Consider the following 17,418-nt stretch of genomic DNA (forward strand, 5'->3'; position numbering starts at 1 on the left):
TTGTGTGGCAGATGTTTGTCTGTTTGTAGTCGGAAGTCCCATAATATTTTTACATCTTCATTTTCTTCAACTTTTTCAATTTGATGGTCCCACCAATTTTTGGCTACAGGTAGCTTGTATTTTTTGCAGATGATCCAGTGTATCATCCCTGCTACCTTGTCATGCCTTTGTTTGTAGTCAGTCTGTGCGATCTTTTTACAACAGCTGATCAGGTTTCATCTGCTTCTTTACAAAGGCAGCACTTGCTGTTGTTGACTTTTCGAATTTTGCTCTTATTGCATTTGTTCTTAGTGCCTGTTCCTGTGCAGCCAGTATTAAACCCTCTGTTCTTCAAGTTGCCATTCTTAAGCCATTGCCAGGTCTTGGTGATGTCTGATTTTCCACTTATATTGTGCAAATATTGACCATGCACTGGCTTATTTTTCCATTTTTCTGCTCAGTTCTTGACTTGTTCTTTCTTGTAGGCCTGCTTTGTTTCATTGGTGTTGAATAGTTTCGCGTTATTGACCATTTGAAGTGCATCTTCTTCACTGTCCTTGATATATTCTTCAAGGCCTCTTTTCTCCTCCTCTGCTGTTTGATGGGCTTGCAGCATTCCTCTTCCACCTGAGCTGCAAGGGAAGTATAGCCGATCTACATCACTGCGGGGGTGCAGAGCATGATTGATGGTCATTATTTTCCTGGTCTTAGCGTCTCTAGCTCTGCCTGGGTCCAGTCCATGGGCTTAACTACTATTAGGCAAGGGGAGGCGGCTGCCTGGGGGCCCCCACGCCTCGAGGGACCCCCAGAGGCAAGTCACATGACTATATATTGTGAAATGTGTGTGTGTTTATCAGCGAGGGGCCCATTTTAAAATTTTGTCTCTGGGCCCACTCCAGCCTTGTTACGCCCCTGGTCCAGTCTATTATTCCTGCAGTGTATCTGATAACAGGTATAGCCCAGGTGTTTATGGCTTGTATGGTGTTTCCACCATTGAGTTTGGACTTTAGCATTTTTCTAACTCTCCTGATGTATTCACTTCCAGTTTTTCTTTTAACTTCAGCGTGTGCAATGTTATCAGCCTGGAGAATGCCCAAGTATTTGTAATGTTCTTTCTCTTCCAGGTTCTTGATGTTGCTTCCATTGGGCAGTTCTATTCCTTCTGTTTTTCTTATTTTCCCTCTGTTCATTATTAATGCAGCACACTTGTCTAGTCCAAACTCCATTGCTATATCGCTACTGAATGTACGGACAGTGTTTAGCAGTGATTCGATTTCTGACTGGGACTTTCCATACAACTTCAGATCGTCCGTGTACAGCAGATGGTTGATTTGACTTGATGTTTTAGATGTTTGGTATCCGAGGCCTGTTTTGTTTAGCATTTGCGGAAGTGGAGTCATGGCGATTACAAACAACAGAGGGGATAGTGAGTCCCCTTGGAAAATGCCTCTTCTAATGCTAACCTGTCCAAGTGTCTCACCATTGATTGTTAACTGTGTACTCCACATGCTTATGATGATGATGATGTTGATGATGATAATGTTGTTTGTTTATTAATTTTCTATACCGCCCTTCCAAAAATGGCTCAGGATGGTTTACACAGAGAAATAATAAATAAATAAGATGGATCCCTGTCTCCAGATGGATCCCTGTCCCCAAAGGGCTCACAATCTAAAAAGCAACATCAGATAGACACCAGCAACAGTCACTGGAGGTACTGTGTTGGGGGTGGATAGGGCATCCTCAAATATTAAATATTAATGTTATTCATTGTTTAGTACCTAAACAGATGGTTCCAATCTTGGATGTGGAGGCATTTGAGAAGTTTAATTTGGTCAAGGGAGTGCTTGTTGTACAAGACTGAAAAGGTAAGAAATATAAGATACTGACAACATATCTCTTGTCTGCTTACCAGGCAAACACATAAGAACAGCCCTGCTGGATCAGGCCCAAGGCCCATCTAGTCCACCATTCTGTTTCCCAACCTTCAGTTTCATGGGATGACCCCTGGTTCTAGTGCTGTGAGTGAGAGAGAAAAGGTTTTCTCTGTCTACTCCATGCATAATTTTATGTTAAAGATAAAACACAATAAACAGTTGCAAGGATATGTAAGGCACACGAAAGGAAAATAAAAATCCAACACAAACTGACGAACTAACTGTTTCTTAGTCTAAACCTTTCCCTGAAGCCGAAGCCCTGGCTTCCTTCTTGAACTCACCAAATCCATAGTAGAGAATTCAAGCCCCTGCAATCCTAACTTCCCAAGATTGCAGTCCTCCTTGTTGTAACCATTTGCCCAGCCAACGTCCCGGTGCCAAGCCAAGCCTATCTCCAACTGTACAAAGGGAAGTTCTCTTCCTGCCTCATGGCCTTCAAGGTCCCACCTACTGTGCGCTGAGTGGCTGATCCCTAGAGGTCACCACCTGTCAGTCAGGACATGATTCACTTCTGGTTCACTCTTTAGGGGAAAGGAGGGGCTGTTCAGTGACTGATCACTACAGATGCTATTTGCATTTTGTGAACAGCTGAGAGAAGAGCTTTCAAGGATGAAAACATACAGAAAACCCAGGAGTCCCACAAAAAGAATGAGTTCTCCACTGGGAAGTTATGAGTGTGTCCAGATCCAAGAAGCTTTAATGGGACTATTAAGAGGGACCGTTTCAATTTTCTATTAGAGAGGAAATTGTAGTACAATTTTCAAATGCCCTTCTTTTTGATAATATAGCCATGCCTCAGCCTTGTGCTGAGAGTGGCGACTTGGCCTCACTTAGCATGAGGTTGCACTGATTGGCTGAGACTGGAGACTGGTTTAGCCACTCAGGCATGCGCCCCCCAGACATCTGAGACTTTGGCTTCGTGGCTCCCCTCCCGCAATTGAGGCAAAGAACCTATGGGGTTTCATGTGTCCTCCTTTTTTGGTTAAATACAAAGTTTTTGTTTCCCATCAGACTGGCCAGGTTGGGAAATTTTTTCACATACTCCATTCTGCTCCCTTCCTTCTGATAGCTATTCAGGTAACAACTGGCAGGTTCAATGTAGACAGGGAATAGGAGTAGGGCAGATTTACTGGTGAGTACCCTTGGGTAGGGGAGGACACATCCCCTAATGGTCTGAAGTTGTGGTTTCCAAAGAAACACACAGACATAAATGTAACATCCTTTCAAGTGAAGTTAAATAGTTGCCAGCTCTTGCTACCCAGTTCCACCTGCAATTCTCCTGTCCCAACCAATGTGCTATGAGAGAGCAGGGGAAGGGGAAACTGTTGCTGCCTCTGCTTGCTTCCTTGGTCACTGAAGGGCAGGGGAATATGAAAAGGAATGGGGAATTGATTCAGTTCTGGAGCTCTGCAGTTGTGACTTTCCCATCTATTGCTTGGTACCTCCCATGCATGGTTTAAAGAGAAGTTGTCTATGACTCATGTTGTGATAGGTAGGTGGTGGTTGTTAGGAATCAGGCAGCTTAGTCGCTGGAGGTGGCTATGCTTGGACCAGCCCACATGATGTGCACAGCTGTCCTGACAAGCCAGTGGGCAGGCTGCCTGTGGAATCAGCTGTGCTGTCAGAAAAGTGGGTGCTGGGCAAATCACCAAGCATCTCTGTTGCCAAGTCAACAGAGCCACTCTTGTAGAATTCTCAGGGAGCAGCAATCTCAAGATGAGAGTTCTACCTCCCCAAAAGATTACACTGAATGTCAAACCCTATGAATGAATGAATCTTTATCACGGTCAATGACCCATAACAAAAGCAAGACAATACAACTTGTTTCTATGTCAGACCCTATTTAAAGGTACAGAGGCTTGTGATGAGGGATGTGTGCCCAGCTGATGCTGGAGGTGCCAAAGAGGCACAACCAGCATGAGCCATAAGACAACCACAGTGGCTGATATAGAAGCTCAGAAAGATGACAGGGGAGAAGTTGCAGGGACTCCAAAGTGCTCCTGAAAGGATGCTCACAGATGCTAGCCATTTCACAAACATTACACCCTGACTGAGATTCTAACTGCTAGAGACTGGGCCTTTTCAATTGTGGCTCCTCAGCTTCGGAATACCCTCCCAGAGAAGCCTTATCATGCTGCCTCTCTCCCAGGTTCTTCAAAAAACACTTGAAGACCCATATTTTTAGAGAGGGCTTTTTTTGTTTTGTTTTTAGTGTTTTTATCTACAATCTGTGTCTGGTGGGTTTAATTAAAAAAAACACACAAAAACTTTTGATCTTAATTGGGTCCTGGTTTTAGCTAACTTTTAAAATTTCACATGATAATATTACATGACGGACAACAACCTTGAAGTTCATGCTTTTCTAGCCATGCAAAATCTAGAACAGGGACATAGACACACACACACTCTCTCTCTCTGCTTTGCCTAGCACCCTCATCTTTCCCTCCTTCCCTCTGGTGCAGAGGAATCTTCCAAAGACCTTGCAGCCATGATGGAGGCCCCACAACACTGCTAGAGCAAGTGCCTGAAAAATAAGGCAAAGCCCCTTTGAAAAACCCAAATTTGCTCATGGAAGGAATGGGGCCAAGTCACTGGGGCTATTCTCACAATTAACAAAAATCGGGCTAGGAGAGCCTAGCCCGATTTTTGTTAATCGTAAGAACCACTGGGCTCGCTAACCCACTCAAGCAGCCCGCCCTTTAGCCTGGGTTTGCTGAGCGAGTGCTCCGCAAACCCGGGCTATCTGCTCATGAGTAGCCGCGGCGCGGCTCCACACCACATCTACTCGTGAGTAGACCCCCGACCAGGAGGTGAAAAGGCGCCTCCTGGCTCTGGGGGTCTCGCCAGTATGCCCTGCACGCTCCCCCCAGCCCCCGCCGCCTCCGTCATGGAGCTGGCAATCGTATGGGCGGCCAATTTGGCCGCCTAGGGCTCCCTGCCCAGTTGTCTGTGGAGAGAACAGGCTTAGCCCACTCTCCCCGCAGTTTCAGCAAAAGCGGGTCTCACGGATTGTGAGACCCGCCTCACTGCCTGAGTGGCAGGCTACAAAACCTGAAATTTGCTGAGAAACCCTGTTGGAACAACACTCCCTTCTTTTATATTACCCAATGTTTGCATTCTCCTAATCAGCTCTGACTGTGGTCCTGATTTCTTGCCCTGGGAACTGTCCAGGTTCCCGGGCATCCCTGATCTTTGTCACGGAAGAGACTGTAACATCATATGGGTCGGGATAGGCATCTGGGAGAAGAACAGGTGTCCTTTTTCCTCCCCCCTCCTTAAAACTTCCCCCACGCATGAGCTACAAGTCTCCTGCTCTAAGTTATCTCCTATTAGAAGCTGGGAATACACTGAGACATTTTGTTGCAGGCCACCACTTGTCTCCAGACAGCCCACCCACCCACCATATATGTCAGCCCAGTAGGGGTACAATAAATTTCCTTATTTGGCTGCCATTGCCTAGGACTGCAGCAAAGAATTTGAAAAACCTGAATTATAAAATGGGGATATCCCCTATAAAATGCATGTTTCCTGTCAGATGCTACAAATGGTGTCACACAAACCCTTTATGAAATAATATACTTTCCAAAATCTCAGAACCAGATACATCTGACGTTGTGATGTGAATGAGGCTCATTCCTGGGTCCGCTTAGCCACTCAGTCAGACACAAGGATTGGGAATTATTAATTGAGGTTTATTGCTACGGCAGTCAGCAATAGGTAATCAATAGGCTAACGCTCTCAAACCGATTACAGTTTGGTTACAAGTGCATCTTACATTTATACAGACAATCTAATGATGCTGACACACTAGACACAGTATACGTGGCAATAAAATGGTGGTCTAAGTATCTAGTACACATGCGAATGATTCATTGTTTATCTGGTGATTACTCCTTATTTGGTTAAATCCTGTTTTCTGGCCTGGGAAGCTTAGCTGTCTTAGCAAATTTCATAAATACATTTTAGCTGGAGAGAGATAATGACGCCAATCATGAGAGGCAGTGATGTCCCTGAGCTGGGCTGAGGTTACTTTAAGTTAGAATGAGATATTCTGGGCAAACATGGAGTTTCTTTGGTTTTCTAAACACATCAATTGGAACAACAATGCTGGTGTTTTAACAGGTCCATAGTTACATTCAGAGCATCTGCAAGTTCTCTACACTGCAGCCAGTGGCTGATACAGGGCCTATTAAACATGTACAATACAAATATATGTGTGAAGATTGTAGTAATGGTAGGGCTTCGGGGGAAGACTAGGCCTCACTCAGAGGAACTGATGGCTGGCTACGCCTTTCCTAATAAGGATTCACACAGTAGGCTGCTACCATCCACTTCATTTTGATGTGGGAGAAACCACTCTTTCCGCATAAGATTCCTGGGGGTGTTTCTTATTGCATACCTTTTCCTTTTAATCTAATAATAAATCCTAGTTGCTGAAGGGTGCTACTCTTCATTTTGGGTTTGCTTTAGTCACATGCTTTTGAAGGCCTAGGCCCACTCAGTCTTTTGGGTTTTCCACTTTAACCTCCCCCAGAAATCTTAAATGGAAAGAGTGGTTTGTCCCACATCAAAATGAAGTGGATGGCAGCAGCCTACTGTGAATCCCTTACAGACTAGGATTCAGCCCCAGTGAACTCCCTCCTCTTCCTCTGGCACTGGTAGGAATGACAAAGACACTGTATGGCTGATCAATGAGTTCCTATCATTGTGTTTGATTCCTTAGAGTCAAATTTCAGGATAAAAAAGTTATATATTTTCAAGGAGTAATGTGCCCACCTGCTCCTTGCTTCCAGGGTGCTGTTCTGTATTCAATACACATTTACCATGGGAATTTGATTATTATTATAGCTACAAGCAGCTGAGGCCTGCTTATTTCATGGTTTTGAATTCTACTCAGCTCTTTCAGACTGAGTGAGGCTTTCGTTACAATAATTAAAGGAAAGGTCAGTTTTGTCACTTGCATTTTGCTTTCTTCTTTGTGAGCTGCATAGACTATTTAAACACAAGTAATAAAGGAGAATAACAAGATTTAGGACAGTGGCAGAGTAACTTACCCAAGCACTTGCAAATTATTGGATTTTTCCCTATATGTCTTATCTTATCTTGATCAGCTTCTGGGAAATGTATTGCCCCTTCTACTTTAAATTGGACCATGTAGTTTTATTGTATTTATTTAGATATTTCTTAGTCACTGTACTATATATTTGACATATATACAGAATCAAAACTACTTGTAAACCCCACAATAAAATTCCAGATAAAAACAGATTAAATGTAAAAACATTCTGAACCTATAAAATATCAAAATCTTCAAACCCTGCAGCAGAATCTAACTCATCCAGCACACACCTCAGTATTTAAGAGCAAGTGAAACTACCCACTGCCACCAGGCAACAGTAGACTTATTCACATGACCCTAAACAGGGTCAGGATAGGAGAGCAGCCAGGGTAGGAGAGCAATGCGTGCTCCTGATCAGCGGTTGCATGAACTAAAAAAATCAAGGTTGGAGGAGGGGAGAGTGATCGTCTGGGAGCTGGGTAGGGTGCCTTTTCGTTCACCCTTGATTAAAATGTTGGGTACAGAATATGGGTAGAATGAACCTGTCCTAACCAGCCCCCGCCTCCCACATGTAGGGATGTGCACGAACCGTGTTTTGAGCACTTTTCAGGCAGGGGGCTGAGAACTTTAAGAAAAAGAGCAGGGCGTTCTTCACAAAGCAGGCTTTGCCATGGGTTTACTGCAAGGCTTTACTGCAGAGTTAGTTAGTTAGTTGTTTATTTACGATCTTAGATCAAACATCAATATACACAGAATATACACAGTAAAAAGAAAATAATGGAGACAAAGTCTAAAATGTCATCAAATATATAAAATCAGGAATCTTTGACAGTAACCAATTGCTGTGCTCTAGCTTCTCTTAGTTTGGTCAATGTGTAACAAAATTTAGCAACCGCCAGGGATATTGTTGGGTCCCTGTCTTCTAATAAGCATATTAGAATTGTCTCCACTGAGTGGCTTTGGAGATCTTTCAGATACTGAGATAAAAATAAATCTCTTTCATCTGTATAAAGTGGGCAGTGTAACAGTAAATGTGTCAGTGTTTCGGGAGCAGCTCCGCAAAGGCATAGTCTCTCCTCATAGGGTTTTCTCTCAAATTTCCCTACTAGCATCGCTGAGGGTAAAGCATTCAAGCGAGCTCTTGTAAACGCCCAGCGCAGCTTTGGTGAATAGATTGTATAGAAATAAGAGGCTGTGACCCAGTCTTTCTTAGTGCTTAGGAATTGTAGCGGCCTATTTACGGAGGCCCTTTCCTCCTGGAAATTTACTGCAGATTCAAAGTTGTCCCAAAAACCCAACTCACAAAGTGGATTTTTTTTTTTTACTCTGGATATAAATACCCTGGCTACACTCTTAATGTGAAGTGAAAAACCCGAATTGAGTGTGAAGTGCTCTCTTATAGCTCGCAGAGACTTCAGGATAAGTCTTCCCGATATCTAAATGCACATCTTCCATTCCAGAGGAGATGCTAGCTAAAGGGCTTTAAATGTGAAAAAAATCCAGAACCTTACTAGCAGGTAGAGAACTGCTCTTCTTTTTCTTCAAGTTCCTGGTCCCCTTTCCCAAAAAGTGCTTGAACCGCACTTCATGCACACCCCTACCTGATGATCACTCTTGCCTCCTCCTGCCTTGATTTTTGAGCTTACATGACCACGAGATCAAGAGCGCTCTCCTATCCTGACTGGATGCCCCTCTGAGTCTGTTTAGAATTGTGTGAATGAAGCTAGTGTGTGTTACAGTATATAAACACATGGCTGTCACTGTGGTACAGTATGTATAAATATTTGATATATAACTTTTAATATTTTATTTTGATCTCTGAAATTTGACAGTACTTTTTGACAATTTATTGGAGAGCACTTGATAGTAGACACAGAATGGTATTTAGTGTTTGATGGGGTCCCTTGCTTTATCTGCTGCTAATGAGAAGTCAAAAGACATGAGAGGGGGCTTCCTGCTCTGAGGTTTGGGAGTAAAGGCAGAGACAGGCAAGGTGGCTGCCGATGGCAGTGCGAGTTCCAGAAATGGAACTGTCAGAGTGGTGCTGCCAATGGCATCATTTGAAAAGGTCTCCCTAGACCTTCAGCGGAAGAGAGTGTATTGCCTGGGTCAGGGCCTGCCTCCTACACTGTCAGTGGCTATTTGAAAAGAGAGGGAAAGGGTCTGAGGAGGAGAACTGGGGAGAGGAAGACAGATAGCCTCCTTTGAGGAAGGTAGCTATATGAAATCATGCTCAGGGAGGAAGAGGAGGATTTAGGTCATGGTAAACCTCCTCCCTTTCACTCATCAGTGTTTAATAAATAGCAACTGGGCCTTTCCCAGATGGTGGGCTTTACCACAGGATTAAGTGGGGTAAAGTAGAGCAAATTATGAGGACATATTTTAGCCACATATATGTGCAGTAAAGATAAATCAGAAAAAACTGGGTGCTGTTCACATTGATGTTATTTTTTAATAGGGTTCCTTTCAGTTCCTTGCAATTTTATTCCATGCACAATTCATACCACTTGCTCCCCAGTCTTTCTCTGGAACTGGCTATTGACTTTATAGAGGAGGCAGGATGCTGATGCTCCTCTTTCCTTCTTGTACATTGTGGTGAGTGTCTTCGAGAAATTTCAATTGGGCCCATGAAAAATTATTTCAATTTCATTCATTCATTCATTCATTCATTCATTTATGGGAGGGGGGGGAACTTCCTGTTGTATTCTATCCAGCATTGCAAGACCAATGACTTGCCAGACAAACCACATTGACACAAAATGCAGAACCACAGTTCCAGCAGTTTCATGAACATTACGTCTGAATGCAGGCAAATGGGGTTTGGCGATGAAACTGAGGGATCCCTTAAGAAGAATATCTTATAGTGCTCACATGTAGTCACCCATCTAAATGCAAACCAATGGGGACCCTGCTTAGCAGAGAAAAAATATTATTTGCTACCACACTACCAGCTCTTCTCCCCAGAACTCACCTTAGGGTGGCCAGGTGTCCTCTTTCATCCCAGACAGTTCTCTGTTTTAAAGGGCTGTCCAGATTAACAAACCTGTCCAAGAACTGTCCAGTTTGTCCAGAATTTGGGGGCAGGGAGCTGTCTGCCTTATTTTTTTTTCTAAGCATGTACCTTTGTGTGGTTCAAACACAGTATGCAGGCTATCTCCACATGAGAAAGACCAGCACTATTGGGGCAGAGCTGCTGGCAGAGTTCAGGGTGAAGAGGGAGCAGGGTGGTGACAAGGAGAATCAGGAGGCAATGAGCCACAGTGAGATCTTACAGGAGTTCAAGATCTCACAAGATGAGATCTCAGCCTCTTGCAAGACTCACGGGAGCTGCAGATGGCTGATGATGAGAGTTCACCAGAGGTTGTAGAGGGCTAGCAAGCCCTGGAACCTGAACCCTGTGAAAAGCAAGTGAAAGAGCAATTGCAGTAACCAGGAGAAACAGGGGCCAAGGTATTGACAAACCTTCCTGCCTACTCCCCATGCCTGGACTGAGGCCTTGATGAGAAGGCAAGATACATAGCCTCTAGGTACCTGCTCAACTCAGGGCATCACACATGGTATATCTGAGAAAGTTATACCTTCCCTTTCTGTGCCGTGTGTGTGTGTGTGTGTGTGTGTGTGTGTGTGTGTGTGTGTGTGTGTACACACACACACACCTCAAATTGTCTTGTCGGTATAAAAATATGATAAATAAAATCTGTATCAATACATATAAATTAGCATATGCAAATTGTTTGCACGTTAATTTTATGTGTCTCTTTTCATTCTTTTGTCCTCTTTTCTGATGATGAACATGCTTTATGTCTTCTTTTTTTGGAGATGCATGACCGCTTTGAGGGGAATGCGTACCTGGCCACCCTACTGTGGATTGTGTCCCAAAAGTCAGATCTGTCTGTCGCACCTTTGTCACCCATATTGGCACCCTAAATTTGCCACCTGAGATGGCTATTAAACCTTACCTCAGGAGTGTACAAATTCTGAGAACATTGGCCTTATATGGCAGCCCACCAGGGTTTCAATATATCTCCTGTTTTCGCTGCCTTCCTGGGCCTGCAAATATGAGCTGAGGGGAGGAGCGGGGTGTTATAGACTACCTGACAGGCCATAATACATGGCTGATAGGCTCTGTTCAACGTGTTGGCTTACAAGTTTGTGCAGGTCTGCTTCACCTCATAATAGAACTGGCCTCTGTATAGACATTTACCTCATACATCCTTCCAAATGTCTTCTTTGTTGCCAACAAGCTGTCTTATTTTTCAGCTATTTAATAAATTTTCTTTCACTTGAACTGGGCACTTCTCAAAACATTGTGTGCAGAAATTAGACTAGAAATGTGTCATTTTAGGAATCACTTCATATATACACCATTAAAAAGTGATTTAAAAACATCACCTGTGTACTATAAATAGTTGGTTTCAAAAGGTCTTGAGTCACTTCTGTGCTGTGTTTACTGACAAGAAAACCCTCACACTTTTTTTAAATTTCTCTCAACACTAGGGAGCAATTACTGTACTGTAAAAGGGCAGAGCCAAGTTTTGTTCTTCCTTTATGGAGATGTAAGCAAAACTACCAGAAGGCAAGAAGTGCTTCCAAAGTCTTTATATTACAGTAACAGGAGAAGAAATGTAAAGCAAGCACTTGTCTTTGTTAGCAGTGACTGTAAACGGAGATTTCCAGAGTAATATTTCTGGAGACATTAAGAAGATGGAATAAACAGGGCATTAAAAAAACATGAGTGAACCTGAGAAATACAAACTGATTGGTCAGCCAAACATCTTGTTCTCTCTCCCTTTCTTGTTTGGTTTGAAACTGGGATGGATTCTCTATCCATTATAAATGGATGCTTCTCCACTAGAAGCAGAAAGAATCATACAGACTTAAATTGGTTTAATAGGCATTCCCCTTTCCCAGAGAGCTCTGGAAAGCACAGGTCTATGAAGGGCACTAGAGATAATTAACAAAGAATTCTCAATAGCAGTCATTACCAAGCTATAATGGCCAGCATTCTTGGAGGCGGGGGTGGGGGAGAATAACAGCTAAACTGTTATATATCACAGAAGGGAATCTGCGCAGTTTTTATGGACAGATTTTCCATGACAGTTTTTACAATCCTTTAAAAAATGTTAATTAACTTATATCCCATACCAACTTGGAGACTCGTTATGGGAAACAACATATTTAAAGCAATATACATTTCTTGTCCAAATATGCAGCCACGTTAAGCTTTAAGGAGTGGTTTGTTTGTTTGTTTGTTTTAAATGGAGATCTCAAATATTATTTGGCTGGTCTCCCTGGAAACTGGCCACAGATGTTGAAGAATCTTGGAACCTTTGAGAGCATTGACCCCGTCACAGGATCAAGCACAGGATAAATCTCTACTCTAAACTCTGCCCTTCAGCAGAGACCACAAACAGAGACTGTGCTGTAAGTAAGGTCCAACTCACAACCATCTCTTTTTGGATCACTCCTCAGTGCCATCCAAAAGAGTCAGAAGTCAAAGCCCAAAAATCTCTCTGTGTCTTCCTTTTGAGCCATTTCACTCCAGACTGTCTCCGTTCTAAGCTGCTCCTGCCCCTCCCTTTGCAATAGACCTTTCACACAGCATTCTACCTTCTTATAATAGCAAAAAGCATGTTTCTGCCAGCCTAATACAGTCTCCATTGTAGCTATCCTTGAATAGGAACAGCATGATTTTGCTGTCTGAGTTTCTCTGGGTAGCTAAAGTACAGCATTTTTTTTTACAGCTCCAAAGATGAGAGGAGGGGGTAAAAGAAAGGAAAAGGAAGAGATGGAAAATAACCTGATTGATCCTTATTGAAAATCATCTCTAATATCTCAGTGTTACATAGACCTTGCCAGCTTAGGTTACATCATAGATGAGCATTAATCGGCATGATTATTACAGAAATTAGGCCCCAATGGCTTGGAGTTAGTAAACATCTTGATTATAATTTCAAAAGTCTCTATATCAGCATACTTATGAAAACAGCACAGGCATTCATCTCCTAGAGTTCAAAAATTCGTAATTCAGAGTTCTCCAAAGACTCTTCAGCTCCATGAACAGGTATATCTTAGATGTGGGTCTGACTGTCCCTGTAACATTTGAGCACACCGTAATATGCATGTTCCTAATATGTACACAGCAGGGGTAGCTAAAGAAAGCAGCCTCTGTCATCCTCTGTTGCTTTGGCAGGGGCATCAGAGGGCAGCAGCAGGGGCTCCTCCAAGACCCCCACTGGCCTCCCAAATCATAGCTCAGGCTGGCTATGGCCCGGTTCAGGCCTCTGCACTTGTGCAAAGGCCCAAACCGGGCTGCAGCTGGCCCAAGCTATCATATGAGAGACCAGCAGGGGGCTTGGAGGAGCCCTGCCGCCACCTCCTCCACTTTTCTACTGCCTCATCTAAAGATATGGAGGCTGACAGAGGCATCTTTCTTTAGCCCTTCCATTTGCACCACCCTTACCCTTAGGATTAGGGATGCCCTTTACTTGTAAAAGGGAATCCTCAAGGATTCCCCTTTACAAGTATACCCGAGCCAGCCCACGAACCAGCTCAGCCTGTTTTGGCCAAGCCCAAAGCACAGCCGGCCAAATGGCCAGCTCATACACCCTAAAAACATCTATAGGAATTTTGAAAAAATGTACCTAGCTAGAGACAGAGGAGAGACATAGGACCAAGTCATTACACCAAGTCAAACCTTTGGTCCATCTAGCTCAGTATTGTCTACACTGACTGTCAGTGGCTCTCCAAGGTTTCAGACAAGAATCTCTCCCAGCCCTACCTGGATATGCCAGGGATTGAACCTGGGACCTTCTGCATGCAGAGCAGATGCTCTACTACTGAACTATGATCCAATCCATTAAAAGGCTTTTGGTTAGATTTGCAAAAATGTTGCCAGGGTAGAGTTCACAGACCGGGAAGTAGAATCCAAAGGTTCAGCTTTTGAGCACATGGATGTCTTAAGTGAATCTGTCCTACTCTGCTAAGCATAAGACCAATCCGATACAACTATATACATGTTTCTCCCCACAGGTGCCACCCATACTTCTGGATAAACAGTTCTCCGAATTTACACCAGACATTACACCCATTATCCTGGCTGCCCATACAAACAATTATGAAATCATAAAACTTTTAGTACAGAAAGGTGTTTCTGTTCCCAGACCACATGAAGTCCGCTGCAACTGTGTGGAGTGTGTATCTAGTTCGGATGTGGACAGCCTTCGCCATTCCCGATCAAGGCTTAATATCTACAGAGCTCTTGCAAGTCCATCTTTGATTGCCCTATCAAGTGAGGACCCTTTTCTTACAGCTTTTCAACTAAGTTGGGAACTTCAGGAACTGAGCAAAGTGGAAAATGAGTTTAAATCAGAATATGAGGAGCTGTCACAGCAATGCAAGCAGTTTGCAAAAGATCTCTTGGATCAGACACGGAGTTCCAGAGAACTGGAAATTATTCTTAACTACAGAGATGACAACAGCCTAATAGAAGAGCAGAGTGGTAATGATCTGGCAAGACTGAAACTGGCAATTAAGTACCGTCAGAAAGAGGTAAGTGTGCTAAAGAATATTTGAGATGATTTAGGTGCGATAGTGTGTGAGATAATACTTAATAATAGATAATATACCCTTCAGATGAGACAAATTGCTGCAGAGGTATTTTGATCTACATTATCTCTCTCTTTTTTTAAATTTTGAAGAGGATTTTTAATGATTGAACAGGATTTTCAGGTTACTAAGATTCAGTGACATCAGAAACAGAAATATTGCCGATATTACAGATTTAGTGGTAATGCTGGGTTTTTGTTTGGGTTTTTTGCCTGAAAGTTATGTTGGTGGATCAGTCTGACATTAAAGCTGTTTGAAAAGACTGGTTCATTAACCGCATAACATTCATTCACAAGCAACAGTATGAGTTACTGCAAACAGTTGATTCATCTAAATGTATAGATGGCTTCCTGATAATGTAACAATAACAATCAAACAAATGGAGAATCCTGGAATCTGCCAAATGGCATTATTATTATTATTTTATATCCTGCTCTTCCTCCAAGGAGCCCAGAGCGGTGTACTACATGCTTGTTTCTCCTCACAACAACCCTATGAAGTAGGTTAGGCTGAGAGAGAAGTGACTGGCCCAGAGTCACTCAGCAAGTATTATGGCTGAATGGGGATTTGAACTTGGGTCTCCCCGGTCCTAGTCCAGCACTCTAACCACTACACCACACTGAATAACAATCCAAAATATGCTGCTTAGAAGGGTTCTACCCTGTTTTCCTCTTGGACCAGCCACAATGACTTAGTAATTGTAGAAGAAGAAATGGCTTTGAAATTGTGGGTAAAATTCTGTAGAAAAAATTGTGTAGAAACTGTATAGAAAAATTCTCTTGGACTCAGGGTTATAGGAACAATATGAGTACAGTGGTTAATATCCTATCTATCTATCTATCTATTTATTTATCTGTCTGTCTGTCATATTTCTTTACTACCTGACATGTGCATCCCTAGTCAATGTACACAGGTTACATTTATATTGGTTTTATACAACAAATATAAAAACAGGATAAAATGATTAAAACAATTCTGATATGATAATTAGTCATGGCGAAGCACCATTGCTTCCATAATGGCGTAGCAGGGAAGCAACCTGCCTAGAGAGCAAGAGGCTGTTGGTTCAAATCCCCGCTGGTGTGTTTCTCAGAATATGGGAAACTCCTATATCGGGTAGCAGTGATATAGGAAGGTGCTGAATTCATCATCTCATACTGCACAGGAGAAGGCAATGGTAAACCTCTCCTGTATTCTACCAAGAAAACCACATGGCTCTGTGGTCGCCAGGAGTTTACACTGACTCGATGGCACAACCTTCAACCTAAGCACCATTGAAATCAATGTGACCAGTTAATCATGACAAGGCAATTCATTTCAGTAGCTGTCATATTTCTCAGTGTAACACGGGCAGTTCTGAGCTGCCTGCACTGCTGCAGACTCCCAAGGTACTGTTGGTGGTCTTGCACAATGGTACTTAATCAGCATTTATTCTGGATGCTGCCCATTAATTGTTTCTCAGACTACAATCCAATGCACGTGTATCTCAATGCATACTTTAAGTCAATAGAAATTATTTCGGGGAGAGGGGGAGCCCATAGGATTGGGCATAGCAAGGTTGGAGTGGGCCCAGAGACAAGATTTTAAATGGGGCCCCCCTCACTGAAGCTCAGCTAATGAAGTAAAGAAATCTTAAATTATTTTTTAAAAGGTTTTGTACATTGTGGATGATGCAAGTGATTTAATGGTACTAGAGAAAGACATGCTGTTCTGGTAGCTCCAGGTCTTAACACTCCCATCAATTTTGGAGGATGAATACAACTGAAGGAAGCCCGGGCAGGTGCGTGGCTGGGGGAGTCAGTCATGTGACTTGCCTCTGGGGGCCCCCCAAGGCAGTGGGCCCCCAGACAACTGTCTCCCCTTGCCCTATTATAGTTACGCCCCTGGATTGGGCTGTGCAAATGATTTATAAGTTAGAGCTCAAAAACACAATGAAGCAGGTTGTTATAATCCAGTCTTCAAGGTGATCAGCAGTTTCCTTAGAACCTTTTAGACTGTGCACATGCGTGTACACACACACACACACACACACACATATATACACACATACACAGAGAGAGAGAGAGATGTGTGTGTGCATGTTTCAAATTCAATTTAAAAACTAAGATGGTGTGTGAAATTGTGTACTTTTTCTTTTTTTAATTTTAAAGATTAATGGATATTGGCTGATATCCTGGCTAAGTAAGTGTGAGTGCAGTGAGAGGATTAGAATAGCAGCACTTCCAGACTAACAGCACTGGTGCTCACATGGGGATAACAATTTTTAGTCACTCCTCTTCCCTAGAAAGCCCTGCATGCAACCCCAAAATATGTCCCTAAGACTGCACAGCCTTCAGGGACATATTTTTGGGTGGCATACAAAGCTTCGTGGGGAAGAGGAGATTGTAACCGCCCCCCGCCCCTCATATGAGCACCAGTGCTGTTGGTCTGGAAGTGCTGTTATTCCAATCCTCTTCACTCCTTAAGAATGTCAACTGTTACACTTTGCAGTCACAATCCAACTGTCCCCTTCCCATAAGGATGGGTAGGACATGGAGCCCATGTTTCTGTATGACAGGGAGCTGGGAAGGTGACATTCTGGCACAGAAAATTCTCTTGTCCTCCTCACCATTCCTTCATCCCAGTGTTCGCTCACCCCAGAGCTCATGGTCACAGAGCTCCTCTCTACTACAGGTGCAAAGAGGAAAGTTGTGTGAGGGAGGAAATAATTTCTTGCACTGGCCATTCCCTTCCTGCTTTGGGCAATGACTGTTTTTACTTTTTGGGATTATGTTTCTTTTTAGATTATGAGCCTTTTGGGGACAGAGAGCCAGCTTTATCTCCCTCTCTTTCTCT

The 17,418-nt window shown here is 43.2% G+C and overlaps 1 protein-coding gene across 6 annotated transcripts in view; it reads left to right on the forward strand.

The window, feature by feature from the left end:
• The window catches only part of TRPC4 (transient receptor potential cation channel subfamily C member 4), a 280,034-nt gene that overhangs the window by 146,418 nt on the left and 116,198 nt on the right, over positions 1-17,418 (forward strand). For all 6 annotated transcript variants that reach the window (XR_008316011.1, XM_053295519.1, XM_053295521.1 and 3 more), the window contains one exon: positions 14,008-14,526. Coding sequence is in view for 5 of the 6 variants with exons in the window: in XM_053295519.1 (XP_053151494.1) it covers positions 14,008-14,526 (519 nt within the window). In the remaining variant the exon portion in view is untranslated. The remainder of the gene's footprint in view (positions 1-14,007; positions 14,527-17,418) is intronic.

The sequence above is a fragment of the Hemicordylus capensis genome, chromosome 2 (genome assembly GCF_027244095.1).
Source record: "Hemicordylus capensis ecotype Gifberg chromosome 2, rHemCap1.1.pri, whole genome shotgun sequence".
NCBI lineage: Eukaryota > Metazoa > Chordata > Lepidosauria > Squamata > Cordylidae > Hemicordylus > Hemicordylus capensis.